The following is a 16,516-nucleotide window of genomic DNA, read 5'->3' on the forward strand; positions in this document are numbered from 1 at the left end:
TTAATTGCATGGGCGTTGTGACGTGCGCCTGTAATCTAAGCTACATTGAGGAAGTTATAAATTGCTGCAGATGTTCGAGGTTCGGGTCCTAGTCACGTCTATCGGACGTTGACGTTAAAGGTCGGTCTCGGGCGTAAATAATCATATCTGATTGATACACGTCTGTATAAACTTAATTACACACGCACACACATAATGATAAGCTGGAATGTTGAGATATTTGTGCTACCTTGATAAACATACTTGGAAAATGAGAACCATATTAAAGACAATTATGATGATGAATATGTTGATAATCATGGCAATAATGAAAAAAGGGATTGTGATGATGATAAAAATACAGAAGATATGCTGAAAGAGGAAAGTCGACCATGATCTATCATTTCTATTTTCCTCTTTTATTTGTTTCTTTTCTCTCTTTTTCAACGGACTTCATTGGTGGTTGGTAGGAGGCTTTTGCCCCAAACCTTTGATGATGGCAAAAATATCATAAAATGATACGGCGATGATAATTTTCGGGAAAAATTGATAGTGACAGATCAGAATAAACTAAGATTAATGATAAATACAACGCAGCTTGTGACCATGATAAAATTGGTAATGATGGTGATGATGGTAATGTTAAAAAGAGAAACAGAGAAAGAAAAATCTTTCCTCTTTTAACCTCTCTCTCTCTCTCTGTCTGTCTGTCTCTCTTTCTCTCTCTCTGTCTCTCTGTCTCTCTCTCTCTCTCTCTCTGTAATATGTTTATTATGATGATCATGATCATTAATATGCTCATGACCATTTGATATTACCAGAGATAAGCAACATAACGATCATCATTATGATCATACATAACATCATTATTATCAGCATGGTCATCAACAGCATCATCAGGATCACTATCATAATCCATGTGATTAAAATGAACATAGGAAATGAACATAATCAAGAAAGATGGTGGTATAGGCATTAGATACGTAAAAAAGGCTTGATACTGAGAAATTATATGAAAAACATGGAAAATGACCTTTAAAATGGTTATTTATTGCAATATGTGTACCTATATACATTCCAATGGACATAAGAAATAAGGTGAAAAAAAGAATAACAAAGAAAAAAAAAGTTGCAGGAGTCGGACTCGAACCGGGGACCTTTTACTTATACCCCCATTCCACTGAAGCAAGATGGCTGAAAGACCATGAAATTTGCTTGATCTTTCAATGGTCTTTCAATGATCTCCAAGGTCTTTTACGATTCCTGACAAATCTTTCAGTGGTCTTCATGGTCTCAGTGATCTCCAAAACTTTTTGAAACAGTTCAAAACAGTCTTTCAGCGGTCTTTCAGGAAAATGGTCTTTCAGTAGTCTCTCAGTAGTCTTTCAGCGATCTCTCAATAAACTATCAAAGGTCTTATTAGTCCTTCCATGATCTTTTGACAGTCTCCAATTTTTTTTGCCAAGATCGCTGAAAGACTGCTGAGAGATCAAGGAGGGATCATTTAAAAAACTGCATAAGTCTACAGAAACCAATGAAAGACATGTATGGAGATCGTCCAAAGATCATTTATTGCATAAAAGATCTCTGAAAGACTATTGAAAGACCATTGAAAGATCACCGAGGGACTAGTGAAGTTCAGCAAAGCAATTATAAAAACAACGGCATTTCAATATTTGAACTCACTCTGTTCACACAAATTTAAATCAGTCTTACTCATGCCGTACAAGGAAAAAAGGTCTGCCTATAACCCGATGCCTCCTGATTTGGAAGACGCCCCGGATGAAATTATGGCGGAGTCGGACTCTAATATTTCAGAGGGCAGAGCAAACCAGAAAAAAAAATGAAAGGAAAAAGCATCATGGGCACTTTCTGAACGAGAAGAAGAAAATTTGCTAGAATGGCTCTGTAAACACCCAGAATTTTACAACAAAAATCTCAAGGATTACAAGAATACACTAAAGAAAGAACCATTGTGGAGGGAGAAGGCTGAAGAGATTTTAGGCAGACTATCAGAAGTATATGTCCAGGATCAATGAGCTTGTACAGAACACTAGCTGTTATCTGTTCATTCAAACTTATGCAGTAGTCTCAGTCAGTCTTTCAGAGTTCTCCTGAGGGTCTTGGTTAGTCTTTCATTGTTCCTTCATTGGTCTCAGTTGGTCTTTCAGAGATCTTGATGGATCTTTCGAAGATCTCTGGCAATGTGTCAGATGATCTTTCAGTGATCTCTCCATGATCTTATTGGTCTTTCAGTTGACTTTCAGCTGTCTTCAAGATCCTAAGGGGATCTTGTTGACAAAGTTGTTTTGGTCTTTCAGTGGTCTTTCAGGTTTTTCAGAGCCATTCCACTGAGACAGTATTTTCCTATGGTCTTAGAGACTGCTGAAAGAACTTACCAATTTGGGATCTTTCAGTGGTCTTTAAAGGATCTTCGTTCAGTGGAATGAGGGCCTTATCAGTCCAAGTGATTAACCAATAGACCACAGCAGTTGCCCATATGTAATACACGTAGACGGAAATCGGGAATCTGAAATTTAATTTTTCAAGCAAAATTACAGTATGATCCTGATGTCTGATTGAAAAATGGAGGGCACACTACAGAAAGCTTGGAGTCTCAGCTACATCATACTCAAAGCTCAGTGAAAACGAAGCTAAAACAATGGAGATACAGACCACCTAATAAAGAAAGAAAATTCGGACAAACATAAAAGGTGATCTGTCAATTTTTGACAGACCACCTAATTATATTAGATGGATGGAGTGATGGATGGAGAGATAAATTATAGGTGGTTATATTAATAAAACATAGACATTTAGATAGAGATAGAGAGACAGACATATAGATAGAGAGACAGACTTATAGATAAAGAGATAGATTAATAGATATATAGATAGATAGATGATTGGTGGTTATATTAATAAAACATAGATAAACATATAGATAGAAAGAGAGACAGACAGATAGATAGACAGAAATATATATATAGATTTGAGAGACAGACATATCATGAAGCTATTACGAGCTATCTCGTAATAGCTTCATGCGTGGTCCTATCGCGTTATGTAAGCGGGCTCTAACTTTCGCCTGGCGGCTCGCCGATCGATGTTAGATATCGTTCCTTCGCCTCAAGGAAGCGATAACAAAGGATTAAGAGAGAAATTGGAAGATGGTTCTCCTTCTCGTGATAGCTTCATGGATAGATAGACAGATATATAGATAGACAGACATATAGATAGACAGAGAGACAGAAATATAGATAGATAGAGAGACAGACATATAGATAGATATATAGATAGATATATAGATAGATAGATAGATACTATCTATCTATCTATATATCTATCTATAGACATATAGATAGATACAGAGACAGACATATAGATAGATAGAGACACAGACATATAGATAGATAGAGAGACAGACTTATAGATCGATAGATTGATTGATAGATATATAGATAGATAGAGAGAGAGAGAGATGATTGGTGGTTATATTAATAAAACATAGATAAACATATAGATAGAAAGAGAGACAGACAGATAGATAGATAGACAGATAGATCTAGACAGACATATAGATAGAGAGACAGACATATCATGAAGCTATTACGAGCTATCTCGTAAGAGACAGACATATAGATTGATAGAGAGACAGAGATAGATAGAGAGACAGACATATAGATGAATAGATAGATAGCTAGATAGAGAGACAGACAGACAGATATATAGATAGATAGATAGAGACAGGCAGATATATAGATGGCTAGATAGATAGACATATCTAAACAGATAGATACATATATATAATAATTAAATATAATTATATATCATAATGTATGTACATTTTCTCATGTTAATTTTATGTTTATAACAAGATATATTGTGATTGTTTTTTTAATATGCAGGACCCCAAGGGAGAGCAATTTTTTGTTGATTGGGTATCCTGTTGAAATATTGTTAATAAATAAATAAATAAATAATAAATATAGCGTATTAGACACACAAAGAGAGAGATAGATAGATAAACAGACAGAATAGATATACAATGTAGGTAGATAGACAGACAGACATATGGATAGATAGAGAGAGAGGGACGTATTCAAACAGAAAAATATATATTAGACAGAGAGATGTGATGTAGGTAGATAGACAGACAGATAAATAGATATGATATAAAAAGTAATTATAATCTGTTTTATTTTGCAATATTTTAGCTATTATTTGTTAGAATTCTTATAATTGATCGGGGGCAAGATAGCTAAAAAAAAAAAAAATCATGTTCACCCGCGGACTCGAACCCCTGCCTGCATGATGGAATGAGAAGTAAGTCTGACGCCTAACCGATTGAGCTAGAATATTTCCCATAGACTTAACACGTAAGCAAAACACCAGAATCTCAAATCCAATCTTGCAAGTGAATTACGGGCATGATCCCGACATCTGATCGGAAAATGAAGGAAACGCAACCGAAAGCTTAGAATCTCAGCTACAACATACTAAAAGCTCAGGGATAACTAGCAACAAAAATTGGAGATATGGCTTACGAAATAGAAGAATGTAGAATCTAGTTTTGAGAAAAAGTCATGTCCCATAGAGATTACACGCAAAATGAGTAAAAATGACATGCCATTATTATTTGCAATTTTTGAGGATGATTTGTCTATCAAAATGAAAAATAAAGGCAATAACTCAGAAAGAGTTAGAACTAAGCTACAACATATCAAAAATTGGGTGAAAATTGACCAATATTCACGGAGTGCAAGATTTGCATAATTATAATGACGTCATAATAGGCAAAATGGATTTTTTGAATTCCGACGCCATTTTGATGACGTCATAATATAATTGAGGGTCAAATGAGACATGAAATTATAACTCTAGTTCATACTCTATCAAAATATGGAAAAAAAATTGGGGGTCCCCATGCGTTCTGAAGAGCTACAGCGGATTTTCTATAGGCATGTTTTTGCCCATATATGGCCTATAGTGAGAGCTCGCGCGCACACGTGCTGCAAACTTTAACGGGTGTTAATTTCCTTATTAATGATCGTAGAAGGTTGATCAAGGCATCAAATTGCTCAAAATTATATTATCAATGCAATGAAATAAAAAAAACAGTGTTTCTGAGTTGCATTGAGGCGTTACGCGCGGAAACGTGCGCGCATACGTTTGCGCGCGCAATTTTTTGAAATGCTTAAAATGACCTAAAACGTACTCTGTTTTGGTCAAAAAGTGATTTTTAGCATTTTAAAATTTTGACGCGCGCGTACGCGCGCGTCGTGACCTTCAGGTGACCTTTGATGACATGACCTGATGACCCTTGATCTGAAGTTTATGTCATGTGAATTTGATTTATTTTTGATAATTGATAATGGAGATATGATTGATAATGTGATTTTACAAAATGGCGTCTAGATGACGTCATGATGAAGTCATGACATTAAGATTCTTGCAGAATTGAGGTCTTATTGATGTTGATATGTGGTGATATTTTGATGATTATTGAATATGAACTTTCTGAGATTTGCTGTCCACAAGAAATGGAGGAAATAAAAATAAGAAATAATAAAGAAAGAAAATTCGGACAAACATAAAAGGTGATCTGTCGTTGACAGACCACCTAATAATACAGAAAGAGTAGGACCTAAGCTACAACATATCCGAAATTGGGCGAAAATTGACCAATATTCACGGAGTTAGAGCCAAATTTGCATAATTATAATGACGTCATAACACGCAAAATTGATATTTTGACTTTCGACGCCATTTTGATGACGTCATAATATACGTTAGGATCCAATGAGACATGAAATCATATGTATGATTCATATTCTATCGAAATATGAAAAAAAATTGGGGGTCCCCGTTCGTTCTGAAGAGCTCCAGTGAATTTTGAATAGGCATGTTTTTGCCCATATAGAGCCTATGGTAAGAGCTCGCGCGCATGCGTGCTGTAAACTTTAATGGGTGCTCATTCCCTCATTAATGATCGTAGAGAGCTGATCGAGGTATCAATTTGATCAGAATTATATCAATAATAGATTCGCATAGAAAAAACAGCGAATTTATAATGCGTAACGCTGTTACGCACGAAAATGCGCGCGCATACGTGCGCCCGCGCAAAATGTTGAAATGCTTAAAATGACCTGAAACGTACCCAAAAATTTTTATAGGCCATTTTGAGAATTTTTTTTGCTTTGACGCACGCGTATGCCTTTACACCTTTACATGACCTTTGATGACATTGACAGATGATCTTTGACCTAAAGTTTATTTGATGTGAATATGATTGATTATTAATGATCCGTTATGTTGATATGATCAAATTAAGAACTTTACAAAATGGCGCGTAGATGACGTCATCATGACCAGATGACCTTGAAAAGCTTAGAATGCCGTCTCTATGATAGATACTATATATGACAGAAAAATCAGCCAATTTGATACAACCAATTCGGAGAAAAGTTGGCGACAAACATAGGTGCTAAAAATAAATAAATAAAGAAAATTCTGACGAAATTAAGAGGTGATCTGTCATTGACAAACCACCTAATTAAACATTTCTTCTATGAAAATCATATAGATCTAGAAAAGACATTGATTTATTATCAATTATTTTCACTCTCACAATACAGAAACCACATGAAAGAAAGCATGGTCTAATAATTTTTCCCAGGATGTATATATCCACCTAATAGTGATATTTCACTTGTATTTGGGTGGATCTGTTCACACGTTCTTGTTGACATGTTCTTATATGTTCTTGCGCTTTTGCCCTGAAGATCAGTAAAGTATGGATGTACATCGATATAGTCTCTGAGCGCCAATGTGGTCTTGTGATCTTCCCGCCCACTGAGTCCACAGAAATGACGGTTTACATCCCACTTGTGACAGAGACTCAGGGTGCACCGTATGAGAATAAATGTACACGTATACACTGCCTTGAGCAGCTTCTCTTTCGTAATTACAACTACAAGGATTCATTTATTTTTTATACAATGCATACTTAGCTTGTTGTATGCAGGCACATAGAAGGCTGAATGCCAAACATTTATACTGTTGCACATGTACCGTCTACAATGCATCATTGCACGGATTACTATGTGATGTCGCATTGCGCTAGGTATTAAAATAAATGCAATATATTATTGAAAATTCATTAAGAAAGCTGTGAGTGGAGTGGCTACCCAATTACAGATGAGGTTGCAAATTTTACTGCTAGTGGCAGCAACACAAATTCAGGAGAAAATGTGAAGCGTACATGTACTCCAAACAAAGAAAATTTCACTCTTGAAAGGGAGATAGAAATTATTCTAATAATTAGATTTTTTATACTCAAAATTTCCAATATTGCTCCAGTGAAATGTACTGTGAAATTACAATGAATTATACTTTGTTAACCTTTGCACTTGACCCCATGATAAATATATGATACTCATAGAAAATAAGGAAATCAAGTTATTATGTTTTAGGTTTAGTGAAATAGAGTATTAAACAAGAATTCTTCAAATTTTGTATTCAATCAATTAGAAATAATGGAGAATCTCTCTACAAGTCAATTCATTGGATTTTTCTTGAATTGCACTGATCTGTTTTTAATGTATTTCTGCTTTAACTAAGTATCAGGGAAAATTAATAAACCTTTAATTGGAATGCATCACATTGCTTCTCTGCATGGATTCTCAGGACACTCCTAAAGCTTTGTCCAAGAATGATGAAAACTTGGATGGGTCACCAGGAGGGAATGGCTTTAGTAGAGAGAAATCCATGCCCTCAAGATCACATGCTAGTTTGCTGTTATTGGAGGACAAAAAAGAGAAAAGATAACACTGTCAGAGAAATGTTGAACTTTTTTTTAAAGATATTTCTTTTTTGCAAGAGCAAAAAAATTGCCTAGCAACTTTCCCCATATAATATCAATATCATCCTGTTTATGTATTGACAAAACTTCTGTGAAGTTCCACATGCAGCAAAGTTCAGTGTTGTGACTGAGGATTTTTATTTATTTCATACTTAATTTGAAATTATAAAAAAGGATGGTTTATGTTGGAGATTATGCTCTACATCACTTACAAAATGACTAGAATACAGTTTGGCAATCAAATAGGTTTGCAACATTTTTCATATCAAATTTATCTATCTTGCCTCCATTCAAATGATATTAATTGATATTCAGTGAAACTTTGAACCCCCACCCTATAACATATTACAAATGCGTTGCTTTTACAGTTGACTAACCCTGGAACAGGCATGCAATGTTGAACCTACATGTACCTTGAAAATTTACACATTTAACCTTAGAAAAGCAATTTTGCATCTCCACAATGGCCAACTTTGCACCACTTTTCATGAAATATAACATTACACATGGGCAAAACTGCAAAAACATCTGTCAATAGTTCTATTAATGGTGTACATTCACAAAACACTTTACTGTAAGAATTATCACTTTAAACACTCTGAAACTGAAATTTGGGACTTTTGCCTGAGAGTAGTGTATCTGTATACTAATTTTTTACTATACATGTAAATATAAGTAAGGAAAATTCTACATGTAGCTTGAAAGTTCATGTTAAATCAAATTCATGTTTATAATCAAATCACCAACATGTACATGTAGTATGATAATTCAAACGACTTCTGTATATAGGCAGACCTAAGTTGACTTAAATACTGCGTTACCGTACACCAATTGCAGACTAAGTCCTCACTCAGGATGGTCACAACCCACATCAAGATTTGATGTGGACTAAGATTATACACTCCACAACTTTCAGTCAATGCAAAAAGAACTTCATTACATTCTTTTTTATATATCAAACACCTAATTAGGATTTACCATTACAACGATCTGAGGTAAAACTACATTTTAACAAGAACATACATATACCATATAGATACATGCATGTAAGATTGAAGAAGGCATTTACTTGTACTATACACCAACAAAAAGGCAAGCTTTTTAAAATATGTTTTCTGCAGCAATTTATTTCATTTATTTATTTTATTTCTGGCAAATGGAATACAAGAAATTTCATCAAGGCATAAGCAATGTTGTGTCTCGCCCACTTGTGGAAATTACCAGAATTGTCGCGATTTACAAGGGCATGCAACAGAATTGTACCAAAAGTTCATTGTGAAATTATTGGGATGGAATAACATTTGTCATAAGAGTCTTGCATAAAAATTTTAATGTTGACCTCAAAATGACCTTTGACCTTACAATGTGACCTACATCAACAACCCAAGTTTGGGTGAAAAGTGACTTTCGGTTTCAGAGTTGTGTGTCATAAGAGTCTTGCATGTAAACTTTAACATTGACCTGAAAATGACCTTTGACCTTACCATGTGCCTCCGACTGCAGCATAACATGCAGGTCCCCAAAGTACATCTACCATCTAAGTTTGGTTGGAAAAGTGACTTATGGTTGCAGAGTTATGTGTCATAAGAGTCTTGCATGTAAACTTTAACATTGACCTGAACATGAACTTTGACCTTACCATGTGACCTCTGACTGCAGCATAACATGCAGGTCACGTAAGTTCATCTACCATCAAGTTTGGATGAAAAAATGACTTACGGAAGCGGAGTTATGTATCATAATGTTTGTGACGGATGGACGACATTTTGATCCCTAAGTCTCACCTTCACCTCTGGTGGGCGAGACAAAAATTGAAAGACCCATTGACTGATGACCAGGGATAGCCCCCCAAAATAATAATTTAAAAAAAAAAATAAAAAATATCTGTGATTAACTATACCTAGGTGTTGTGTAAAATAGGTGTTTATCTTTGTACAGCTGATCTGCAAGTTCCAACTGATGATTCCCCATGAGGAGTTCATTGATAACAACAAGAAGTGGTTTCTTTGCTCCTAGGGTTTCTAAGCAGCTCCCAGCTCCTGAAATCAAGCCAATCACACAAGATTTTAAAAGTACATTCAAATCCCTTGTATATATATATTTTTTTTTTTCTAGTAGGATCACTGGGGGACCACATGCAGGAGGGGGGGGGGGCCAGGAGCATTGCTAGAGAATTGAGTGACACCCTCCCCCTCAACAATATGTCAACAAATTCATTGGCAAAATAAGATGTGGGAAGAGAGAAGGTGATTTTATCCTTTCCCCTTTCTTTTTTCATTGCCTCTTTTTGCTCACTATTTTTCCCCGCTTCCTCCTTCCTTCTTGTTTTTTTTCATTCATTTACATTTCTTGTTCCATACATGTATCTCATGTATCTCCGTCCTGTCTTTTATTTTTTATTTTTTCATCCCAACAGCAGTGGGAAATTTGAAGACAAATTTAGATGGAGGGAAAAAACCTATTAATTCCCCTAATCATATTGTATGCCGGTTACTACCTTCGTATTGAAAAATGAAATTCAGATGTTCAGGATATATTTCTAATATGGCTATATCAATCACAACTTTAACTTGAGCATGAAACAAAGCACTATCAATATAATAAATGAGAAGATAATAATAATAATTGGCATTCATATTGCGCTTTATCAATCTACGACTGCTCAAAGCGCTTCACAATTATTATTACCCGGTCTCTGGAGTCATAGCATTTCAAGCAGCCTGTTAGGCGCACACTTGCTAAACCAACCACAATGACGGTTGTTTCCTACCGGTACCCAATTAGCACCTGGGTGAGAGTGGCAAAGTGTGGATTGACGCCTTGCCAAAGGACGCTAGGCCATGGTGGGATTCGAACATACAACCCTCTGATTACAAGGCAGGTAAGAACCGCTACACCACGACACTTCCAGATAAAGACCCACACTTGTTTAAAGCTTAATACATTGATGGAGAGTTATTAATATAAAGGAATTATTCTGCTGGATTCATGGGAAATACATGTACATTGTTACATGGTTTGCTTGTCATTGATTATGAACATAAAAGTCTGGGCCAAACTGTTCTCCAGCAATTCCACTGGATGTTCTTTCCTAAAACTGCAACAGGGCAATTCCATACGTGTCGTACAGGACATTTTGACAACAATTTCTAGTTTCCTAGCCGAAGGCTTGAGCAATAAAATATTTTATTTTCTCAATGATAAAGCTATAGCGGGTAGTCATGTGAAAAACTAATAACCAACACAAAAAAAATTGATTATGGGTAAATTATAGGTGAAAATGTTGTGCCGTACGGGACGCACAAATGTCCCGTACGACACGCAACACTTTAAGCCCTAATTCACCTATGAACAACATATTTTTGTTGTTTGTCAGTTTTCTGCCTGTCTTCCCAGTAGTACTTTAATATTACCACAAAGCAAATTGAAGTTCTTTGTTCGTTTGGACAGCAGGCTGGAAAATGTTGTGAAAATGGCTGATTTTTCTAACATGGAATCGCCCAGCACAGACTTTTGATAGGGTGCCTTAATGTGAATCCAATTTTATATATGTTGTTGAGATCCCCTTTAAAAAAAACCCTTTGGATTCACATTCTGCCACTATACACAGAGCTGCCAACCTTGTGCAAGCAGAAAAAGGAATCATTATGGCCAAAAAAAGGAATTTCCAACAAAAAAAAGGAATGTGTTAAAACGAACCTTAAAACCACATGCGACAAACATCCAATGCAAAAAGTATGTATGCAGTGAACAATTTAAAAAAAGTTAATCTCTAGGCCTAGTCTGGGCTAAGTAACGGAGTGTTACAAATTGGACCCAGCTTAGTCTTGGGCCATTTGATATAATCTACCAACTTTAATTAAGTCAGTAGCAGGGCTTGAATTAAGAATTCGGAGGGGCAAGGCCATTTTTAAATGGGCACTTTCAGTTTGGGGCAACCAGCAAAGTGGCCTTGGATGCCCCAAAATTTCAAGGGGTATCAAGGCCACTTTTATTCTAGTCAAATGGGCACCTAGGCAAATTTTTCTAAAAATGACAAGTAGGCCTTTCATTTTGCAGTGCAACCTACTCCGGCACTTATCAAAGTGAAGATCTGTCGAGAAAAAATTCTTTCAGGAATTCAGGGGCACCAAAATCAGTTCTGGTGAACATTTTTAGGGCTTCCTTTCCACTTCTAAAATAATTAATTGTTTTATGTTGAGTTTCCTGACAAAACTACCAAATTGTAGACTAAGAGAAAGAAAAAAAAAAGGTGACATAAATTCAGACTTCTCTTCCGAAGTAACATTGTTTTTGCCAAACAGTACCCTTTAAAATTAAAGTGTCATAAAATGGAAGTGTACATGTAACATTCCACAAATATAGAAAAATTATTCATAAATCAATCTAATCTAAAATTCAAATAGATCTAGGTATAGATAAGAAGTTGAAATCATTCCACAAAAGTCCCATCGTAAATCACTTCACCATGTGCACAGCTCAGCCTCAATCACACTGCACGCACACTCAATCATCCCCAGCAGTGACAGCACTATAGAGCAGACATCTAGGCCGCCAGAACTGGGGAAGAAATCTTCCCATTCCTGCTAAACTGAATGCTAAAGTGCCGACTTTTTTAATGAATTCCAAAGGCAGTAGGACATCTCTCTAGTATAAATCATGTAAAACTATCAATAAATGTTGAATATCACCCAGAATTATTACTTCAGGGGACAATGAAGAGCTTTCCAGGTCTTTTCACAGCCGAATTCATCGTATTTGTTTGATACGAGTTGATGAAAATTTACCAGACAGTACCGCCCGTCAAAACATAATCATCCTCGATCCTTTCGTTTGTCATCGTAAGTTGCCATCTTGGATGACGTCATCATCCTTACAGACGTATTTACCAGTCGCTATACATCGCGATTCGTACCATGCATGCCGCTCGCATATTCAACTAACGTATATGTACGTGCACGCTATCAAATTATTAAAGTGCGTTGGAAAACCGGCCGGCGGGCGACTACGCACGCGCAAGTACCAGGCTCATCTCGGGCTCAACACGCACTCCACATACATACAATTCTGTACACACATTATCAAAATTGTCAAAAAACGTAATTTGAAAAGAAAAACCATAATGCCGGAATTTGAATGAAAAAACGTAATGATTACGGCAAAAACGTAATGGTTGGCAGCTCTGTATACATGTAGCCATTAATGAAGTCAAGCCTAATAACAAGTCAGTCAACTGTTTGTCCCAAACCAACTCTTAAAATACCTGCATGACTAATGACAAGATCAGCATTTTGAATATCTTCTGCAATAGAGTCCTTATATCTGTAAACCTCAAGGCAAAAATCTTTATTTTTGATCTGCTGGGGCTCAATCTTCCCTCGTCCTATCTGAAGAATGACCTTCACGTAACCAAGACACTTCAAAACCTGGGAATGAGAAAAAAACGGAAACAAAACAGATTAAATTTGGCTGCAGATTCATGTTAATAATAGCCAATTTTTATAAAGCACTTTTCCCAGAATGGCTCAAAGCGCGTTACAGCATATTATTACCCTGGTCATTGGGATTAATTTCAATCCCGCACAAAAAATGCACAATTTCCACTCCCTAGGGAGCATTCCTTGCATTCAGCGCAGCCTCATTATGGTGCTGGCAAAATCAAACATACAATATCTTTCGCATCCTACCGGGTACCCATTTTTTAGCACCTGGGTTGAGAGTGGCAAAGTGTGGATTAACGCTTTGCCAAAGGACGCTAGACCACGGTGGGATTTGAACACACGACCCTCTGTTTACAAGGCGAGAGTCAGAACCACTACACCACGGCTCTTCCATGTTACATGGTACAGTAGTTGCCATAATGGCAAAGTGAGATTCATGTGACGGAATGGGCCCCAGTAGACTGTATTAAGTTTGTCACATTATTGAGAGAGACTAATGTTCAAAGGGAGTATCAAATGATTAATAAAGATGGCGACAATAACAGACTGCAGTGTAAGTAAAAGTTCCTGTTCTTCATTATTTTTATAATTTGTCTATTTTTTTATAAATACACGAACCATTAGTACGTGCAGGGGGGTAAACAGAATTTTAGCCCTTTTACATAAGTTTGGGCTCAAGAGGCCACAGAAAACGAGTATTTGGAGCAACATTGCTGTCTCCAAAATACTCGGTTTGTGTGGGCCAATGCACTCCCGCCCCAGGCTCTGTGGAGAGTAAGCCTACGTATAGCATGATTTTTACTCTCCAGGGGCCCGTTTCTCAACACCGTCATACATGTAAGTCTAACTTCTTGACTAAATCGGAGATAGTGAGCTACTTGTCCGCTAACCGTTTCACGAAGCCCTCTTTGCCAAGATCGGGGACAACAACATGTCTAAATATTTATAACACCTCTGAACCTGTCATAACTTCTCTCTTAATGACGTAGTAGCATCACGTGTGTAGACTATGACATGCAAAACTGCCTTGAAATTTGAAAATTATAATCCTACGTAATCAATCATAGAAGTTGAAATTACATTGCATAACAGGTGTGATAAATCATTCAATAATAATTGTAATGCGCAGAAACTATAATTTTTTTTGTTAAAACGCAACAAAAGCATTCATTTTGAAATAGTAAAATAATTAAATCGATAATGATTCTACGTCAGGTCACCCATAACTGGACTCGTATTCGTTGTTTTCAGACCCTTATTAACATTTGTATAAATTCTATCTCTAATTTATGCAAATAATTTGTCAAATCATGTGTTTCGGTAGCTAAAGATTTTAAAACTTTATGTTAAACTATATTTTGATGATGTTTGGAACCCTAATTTAATAAACGTATAATTATCATTAATTTACAAAGAAAACCATTGTGGTTAAATACTCCTGTAAACTATTAAAATTTACTATCCCGGGGGTGCCCATCTCAACGTCCACATGTGATTTTTTAGTCATGAAATTAATTATTCATAATTTCATTTTCTCAGCAATTGAATGCTCCAGTCTTCATAGTTTAAGTATGCATGGTACATATTTTGCCTCTGCTATTATTTTGATTAAAAGGCTATTATTTTGATTAAAAGAATTTTCAAATTCATCACAATAATTGCAGTTTTGTCATATTTTCGCTTTTTAATAATTATGCTATTTTGTGACTAGTACGACAGTACGACAATACGACAATACACCAGACGGTGGACTGTACTGTTTCCAGAAGAAGAAGAAGACTAAGGCTACGTCTTGTCTGCTCTTTCCACCGATATCAAGGGATTCTAGTTAGGAAGCATTTCGCGACACAGGTTTAGTAAGATTTGAACTAACGGAACTAACTCCATGGTTGGTTGATAAAGATATGATGACTAACTAATCCAGGTGTTGAGAAACGGGCCCCAGCTCAGGAGCCTCCAGGCTAATTCTACCCCATTTTGGAGAGTACCCATGTCTGTCTAGTATCACACGAACAAGTCCTGATAATAGGCATTGCCTACCCTAAGTTAACAGTACAGTACGTTTTCGGCATTATCCTGGTTTAAGTCGCCACTCCATTCACTGCCGTTTATTTCGTCAGCGGCAACGACTTCTTCCTCTCCCAGATCCCATTGACTTTGTACACAACAAGCGCGCACACACTGACATACATGAGAAGAGAGGTAACTTATTTCAGGATAAGGCCATGTTTTCATCCCAGGATAGCTTTGAAGCTGCAGAAAGGGGGAATTATCCTGGTTTAAGTCATCACTCCATTCACTGCCGTTCATTTCGTTATCGGCAGCGACTTCTTTCATCTCTTTGAGTTTGACTCGAGTTTGACAACGAGCGCACACACACTCACTGACACACAAGAGAAGAGAGGTGACTTATTTCAGGATAAGGCCAGAAAGGGATTATTCTCCAAGGTTCAAGAGAGGTGACAAAACGATACTAGGCCGACTCTTGTTTAATTGGAGTGACACGCGAGTACCGTACACCAACGGCACGTTGCCTGGTGTAGACCGGGATGGTCTCGGGCAAAATTGACTTGTGTCCCCGTTCGCGAAGCAGCCAACAAGCTCCTTCCCAATTGTCAATGAAGAAAGAAAGATAAAAATTACCTGTAGAGTCCTTTCACTTGAAATTTCGTCTATCAACGCATCAAAACTTGTTGTACCTACGGTGACAAAGACATTATTTCGTTGTGCTGCCATTGTAGAAAGCCCAATATTTAAAAAAAGCCTCAGGCCCAAGCCACAGCCACACACTGCAAAATACAAATAATTTCCGTGCGGTGGCGGCCGGCTCCATATATACTACCGGTACCGTATCCATGTGGCGGCGCCGGCCGTGGTGCCTGTGTCGTGAGCCAGGCCGGTGCGCGGCCGGTGCGTTATCGCTGTTCTTGCGTTCACGGTCGCACAAAAGTATTTGGAAATATCCAAGGCCAAGCCCAAGGCATGGAAACCCGAGGCCAAGGTCAAGGCATTTCAAACTTTCGATATACCGTACTAGTATGGAACAATGAACCAATAATGCTTAGGTGGTAGACATGGCAAAGAGGGCAAAATGTATGAAAGGTGTGAGCAAGCGATTTTGACCCTATATTGTACATGTAAAAAAAAAATGATTTCATGATAGATTTAGCGTTAGATATACCGGTATATTAAAATAATGATATACCGTAGTATACCTTTGTACATTTAATAC

General features: G+C 36.8%; 1 protein-coding gene across 2 annotated transcripts; it reads right to left on the reverse strand.

The window, feature by feature from the left end:
* Window positions 1-1,008: 1,008 nt before the first annotated feature.
* On the reverse strand, window positions 1,009-16,134 carry LOC129257093 (UDP-N-acetylglucosamine transferase subunit ALG13 homolog). Of its 2 annotated transcripts, XR_010293105.1 has the most exons (5): window positions 15,928-16,134; window positions 13,107-13,269; window positions 9,744-9,882; window positions 5,603-7,776; window positions 1,009-4,670 (listed from the first exon to the last, which is right to left on the reverse strand). XR_010293105.1 is itself a non-coding variant. In XM_054895346.2 (4 exons), exons 1-4 carry the CDS (start codon window positions 16,018-16,020, stop codon window positions 7,665-7,667), a joined length of 507 nt encoding a protein of 168 aa, XP_054751321.2. In that variant the 5' UTR covers window positions 16,021-16,134; the 3' UTR covers window positions 1,009-7,664. The 2 variants fall into 2 exon arrangements, 1 of the variants encoding a protein (XP_054751321.2); XM_054895346.2 differs by having other exon boundaries at window positions 1,009-7,776.
* Window positions 16,135-16,516: the final 382 nt, after the last annotated feature.

This window comes from Lytechinus pictus, chromosome 3 (assembly GCF_037042905.1).
Source record: "Lytechinus pictus isolate F3 Inbred chromosome 3, Lp3.0, whole genome shotgun sequence".
NCBI lineage: Eukaryota > Metazoa > Echinodermata > Echinoidea > Temnopleuroida > Toxopneustidae > Lytechinus > Lytechinus pictus.

Excerpts from the sequence above, each read along its gene's own strand:
- LOC129257093 (XM_054895346.2), bottom strand. The coding sequence starts at position 16,020 with ATGGCAGCACAACGAAATAATGTCTTTGTCACCGTAGGTACAACAAGT. Across the intron at positions 13,270-15,927 it reads CAAGTGAAAGGACTCTACAG|GTTTTGAAGTGTCTTGGTTA; the intron begins GTAATTTTTATC and ends TCTCATTCCCAG. Across the intron at positions 7,777-9,743 it reads CTATTTTACACAACACCTAG|CAAACTAGCATGTGATCTTG; the intron begins GTATAGTTAATC and ends CTCCAATAACAG.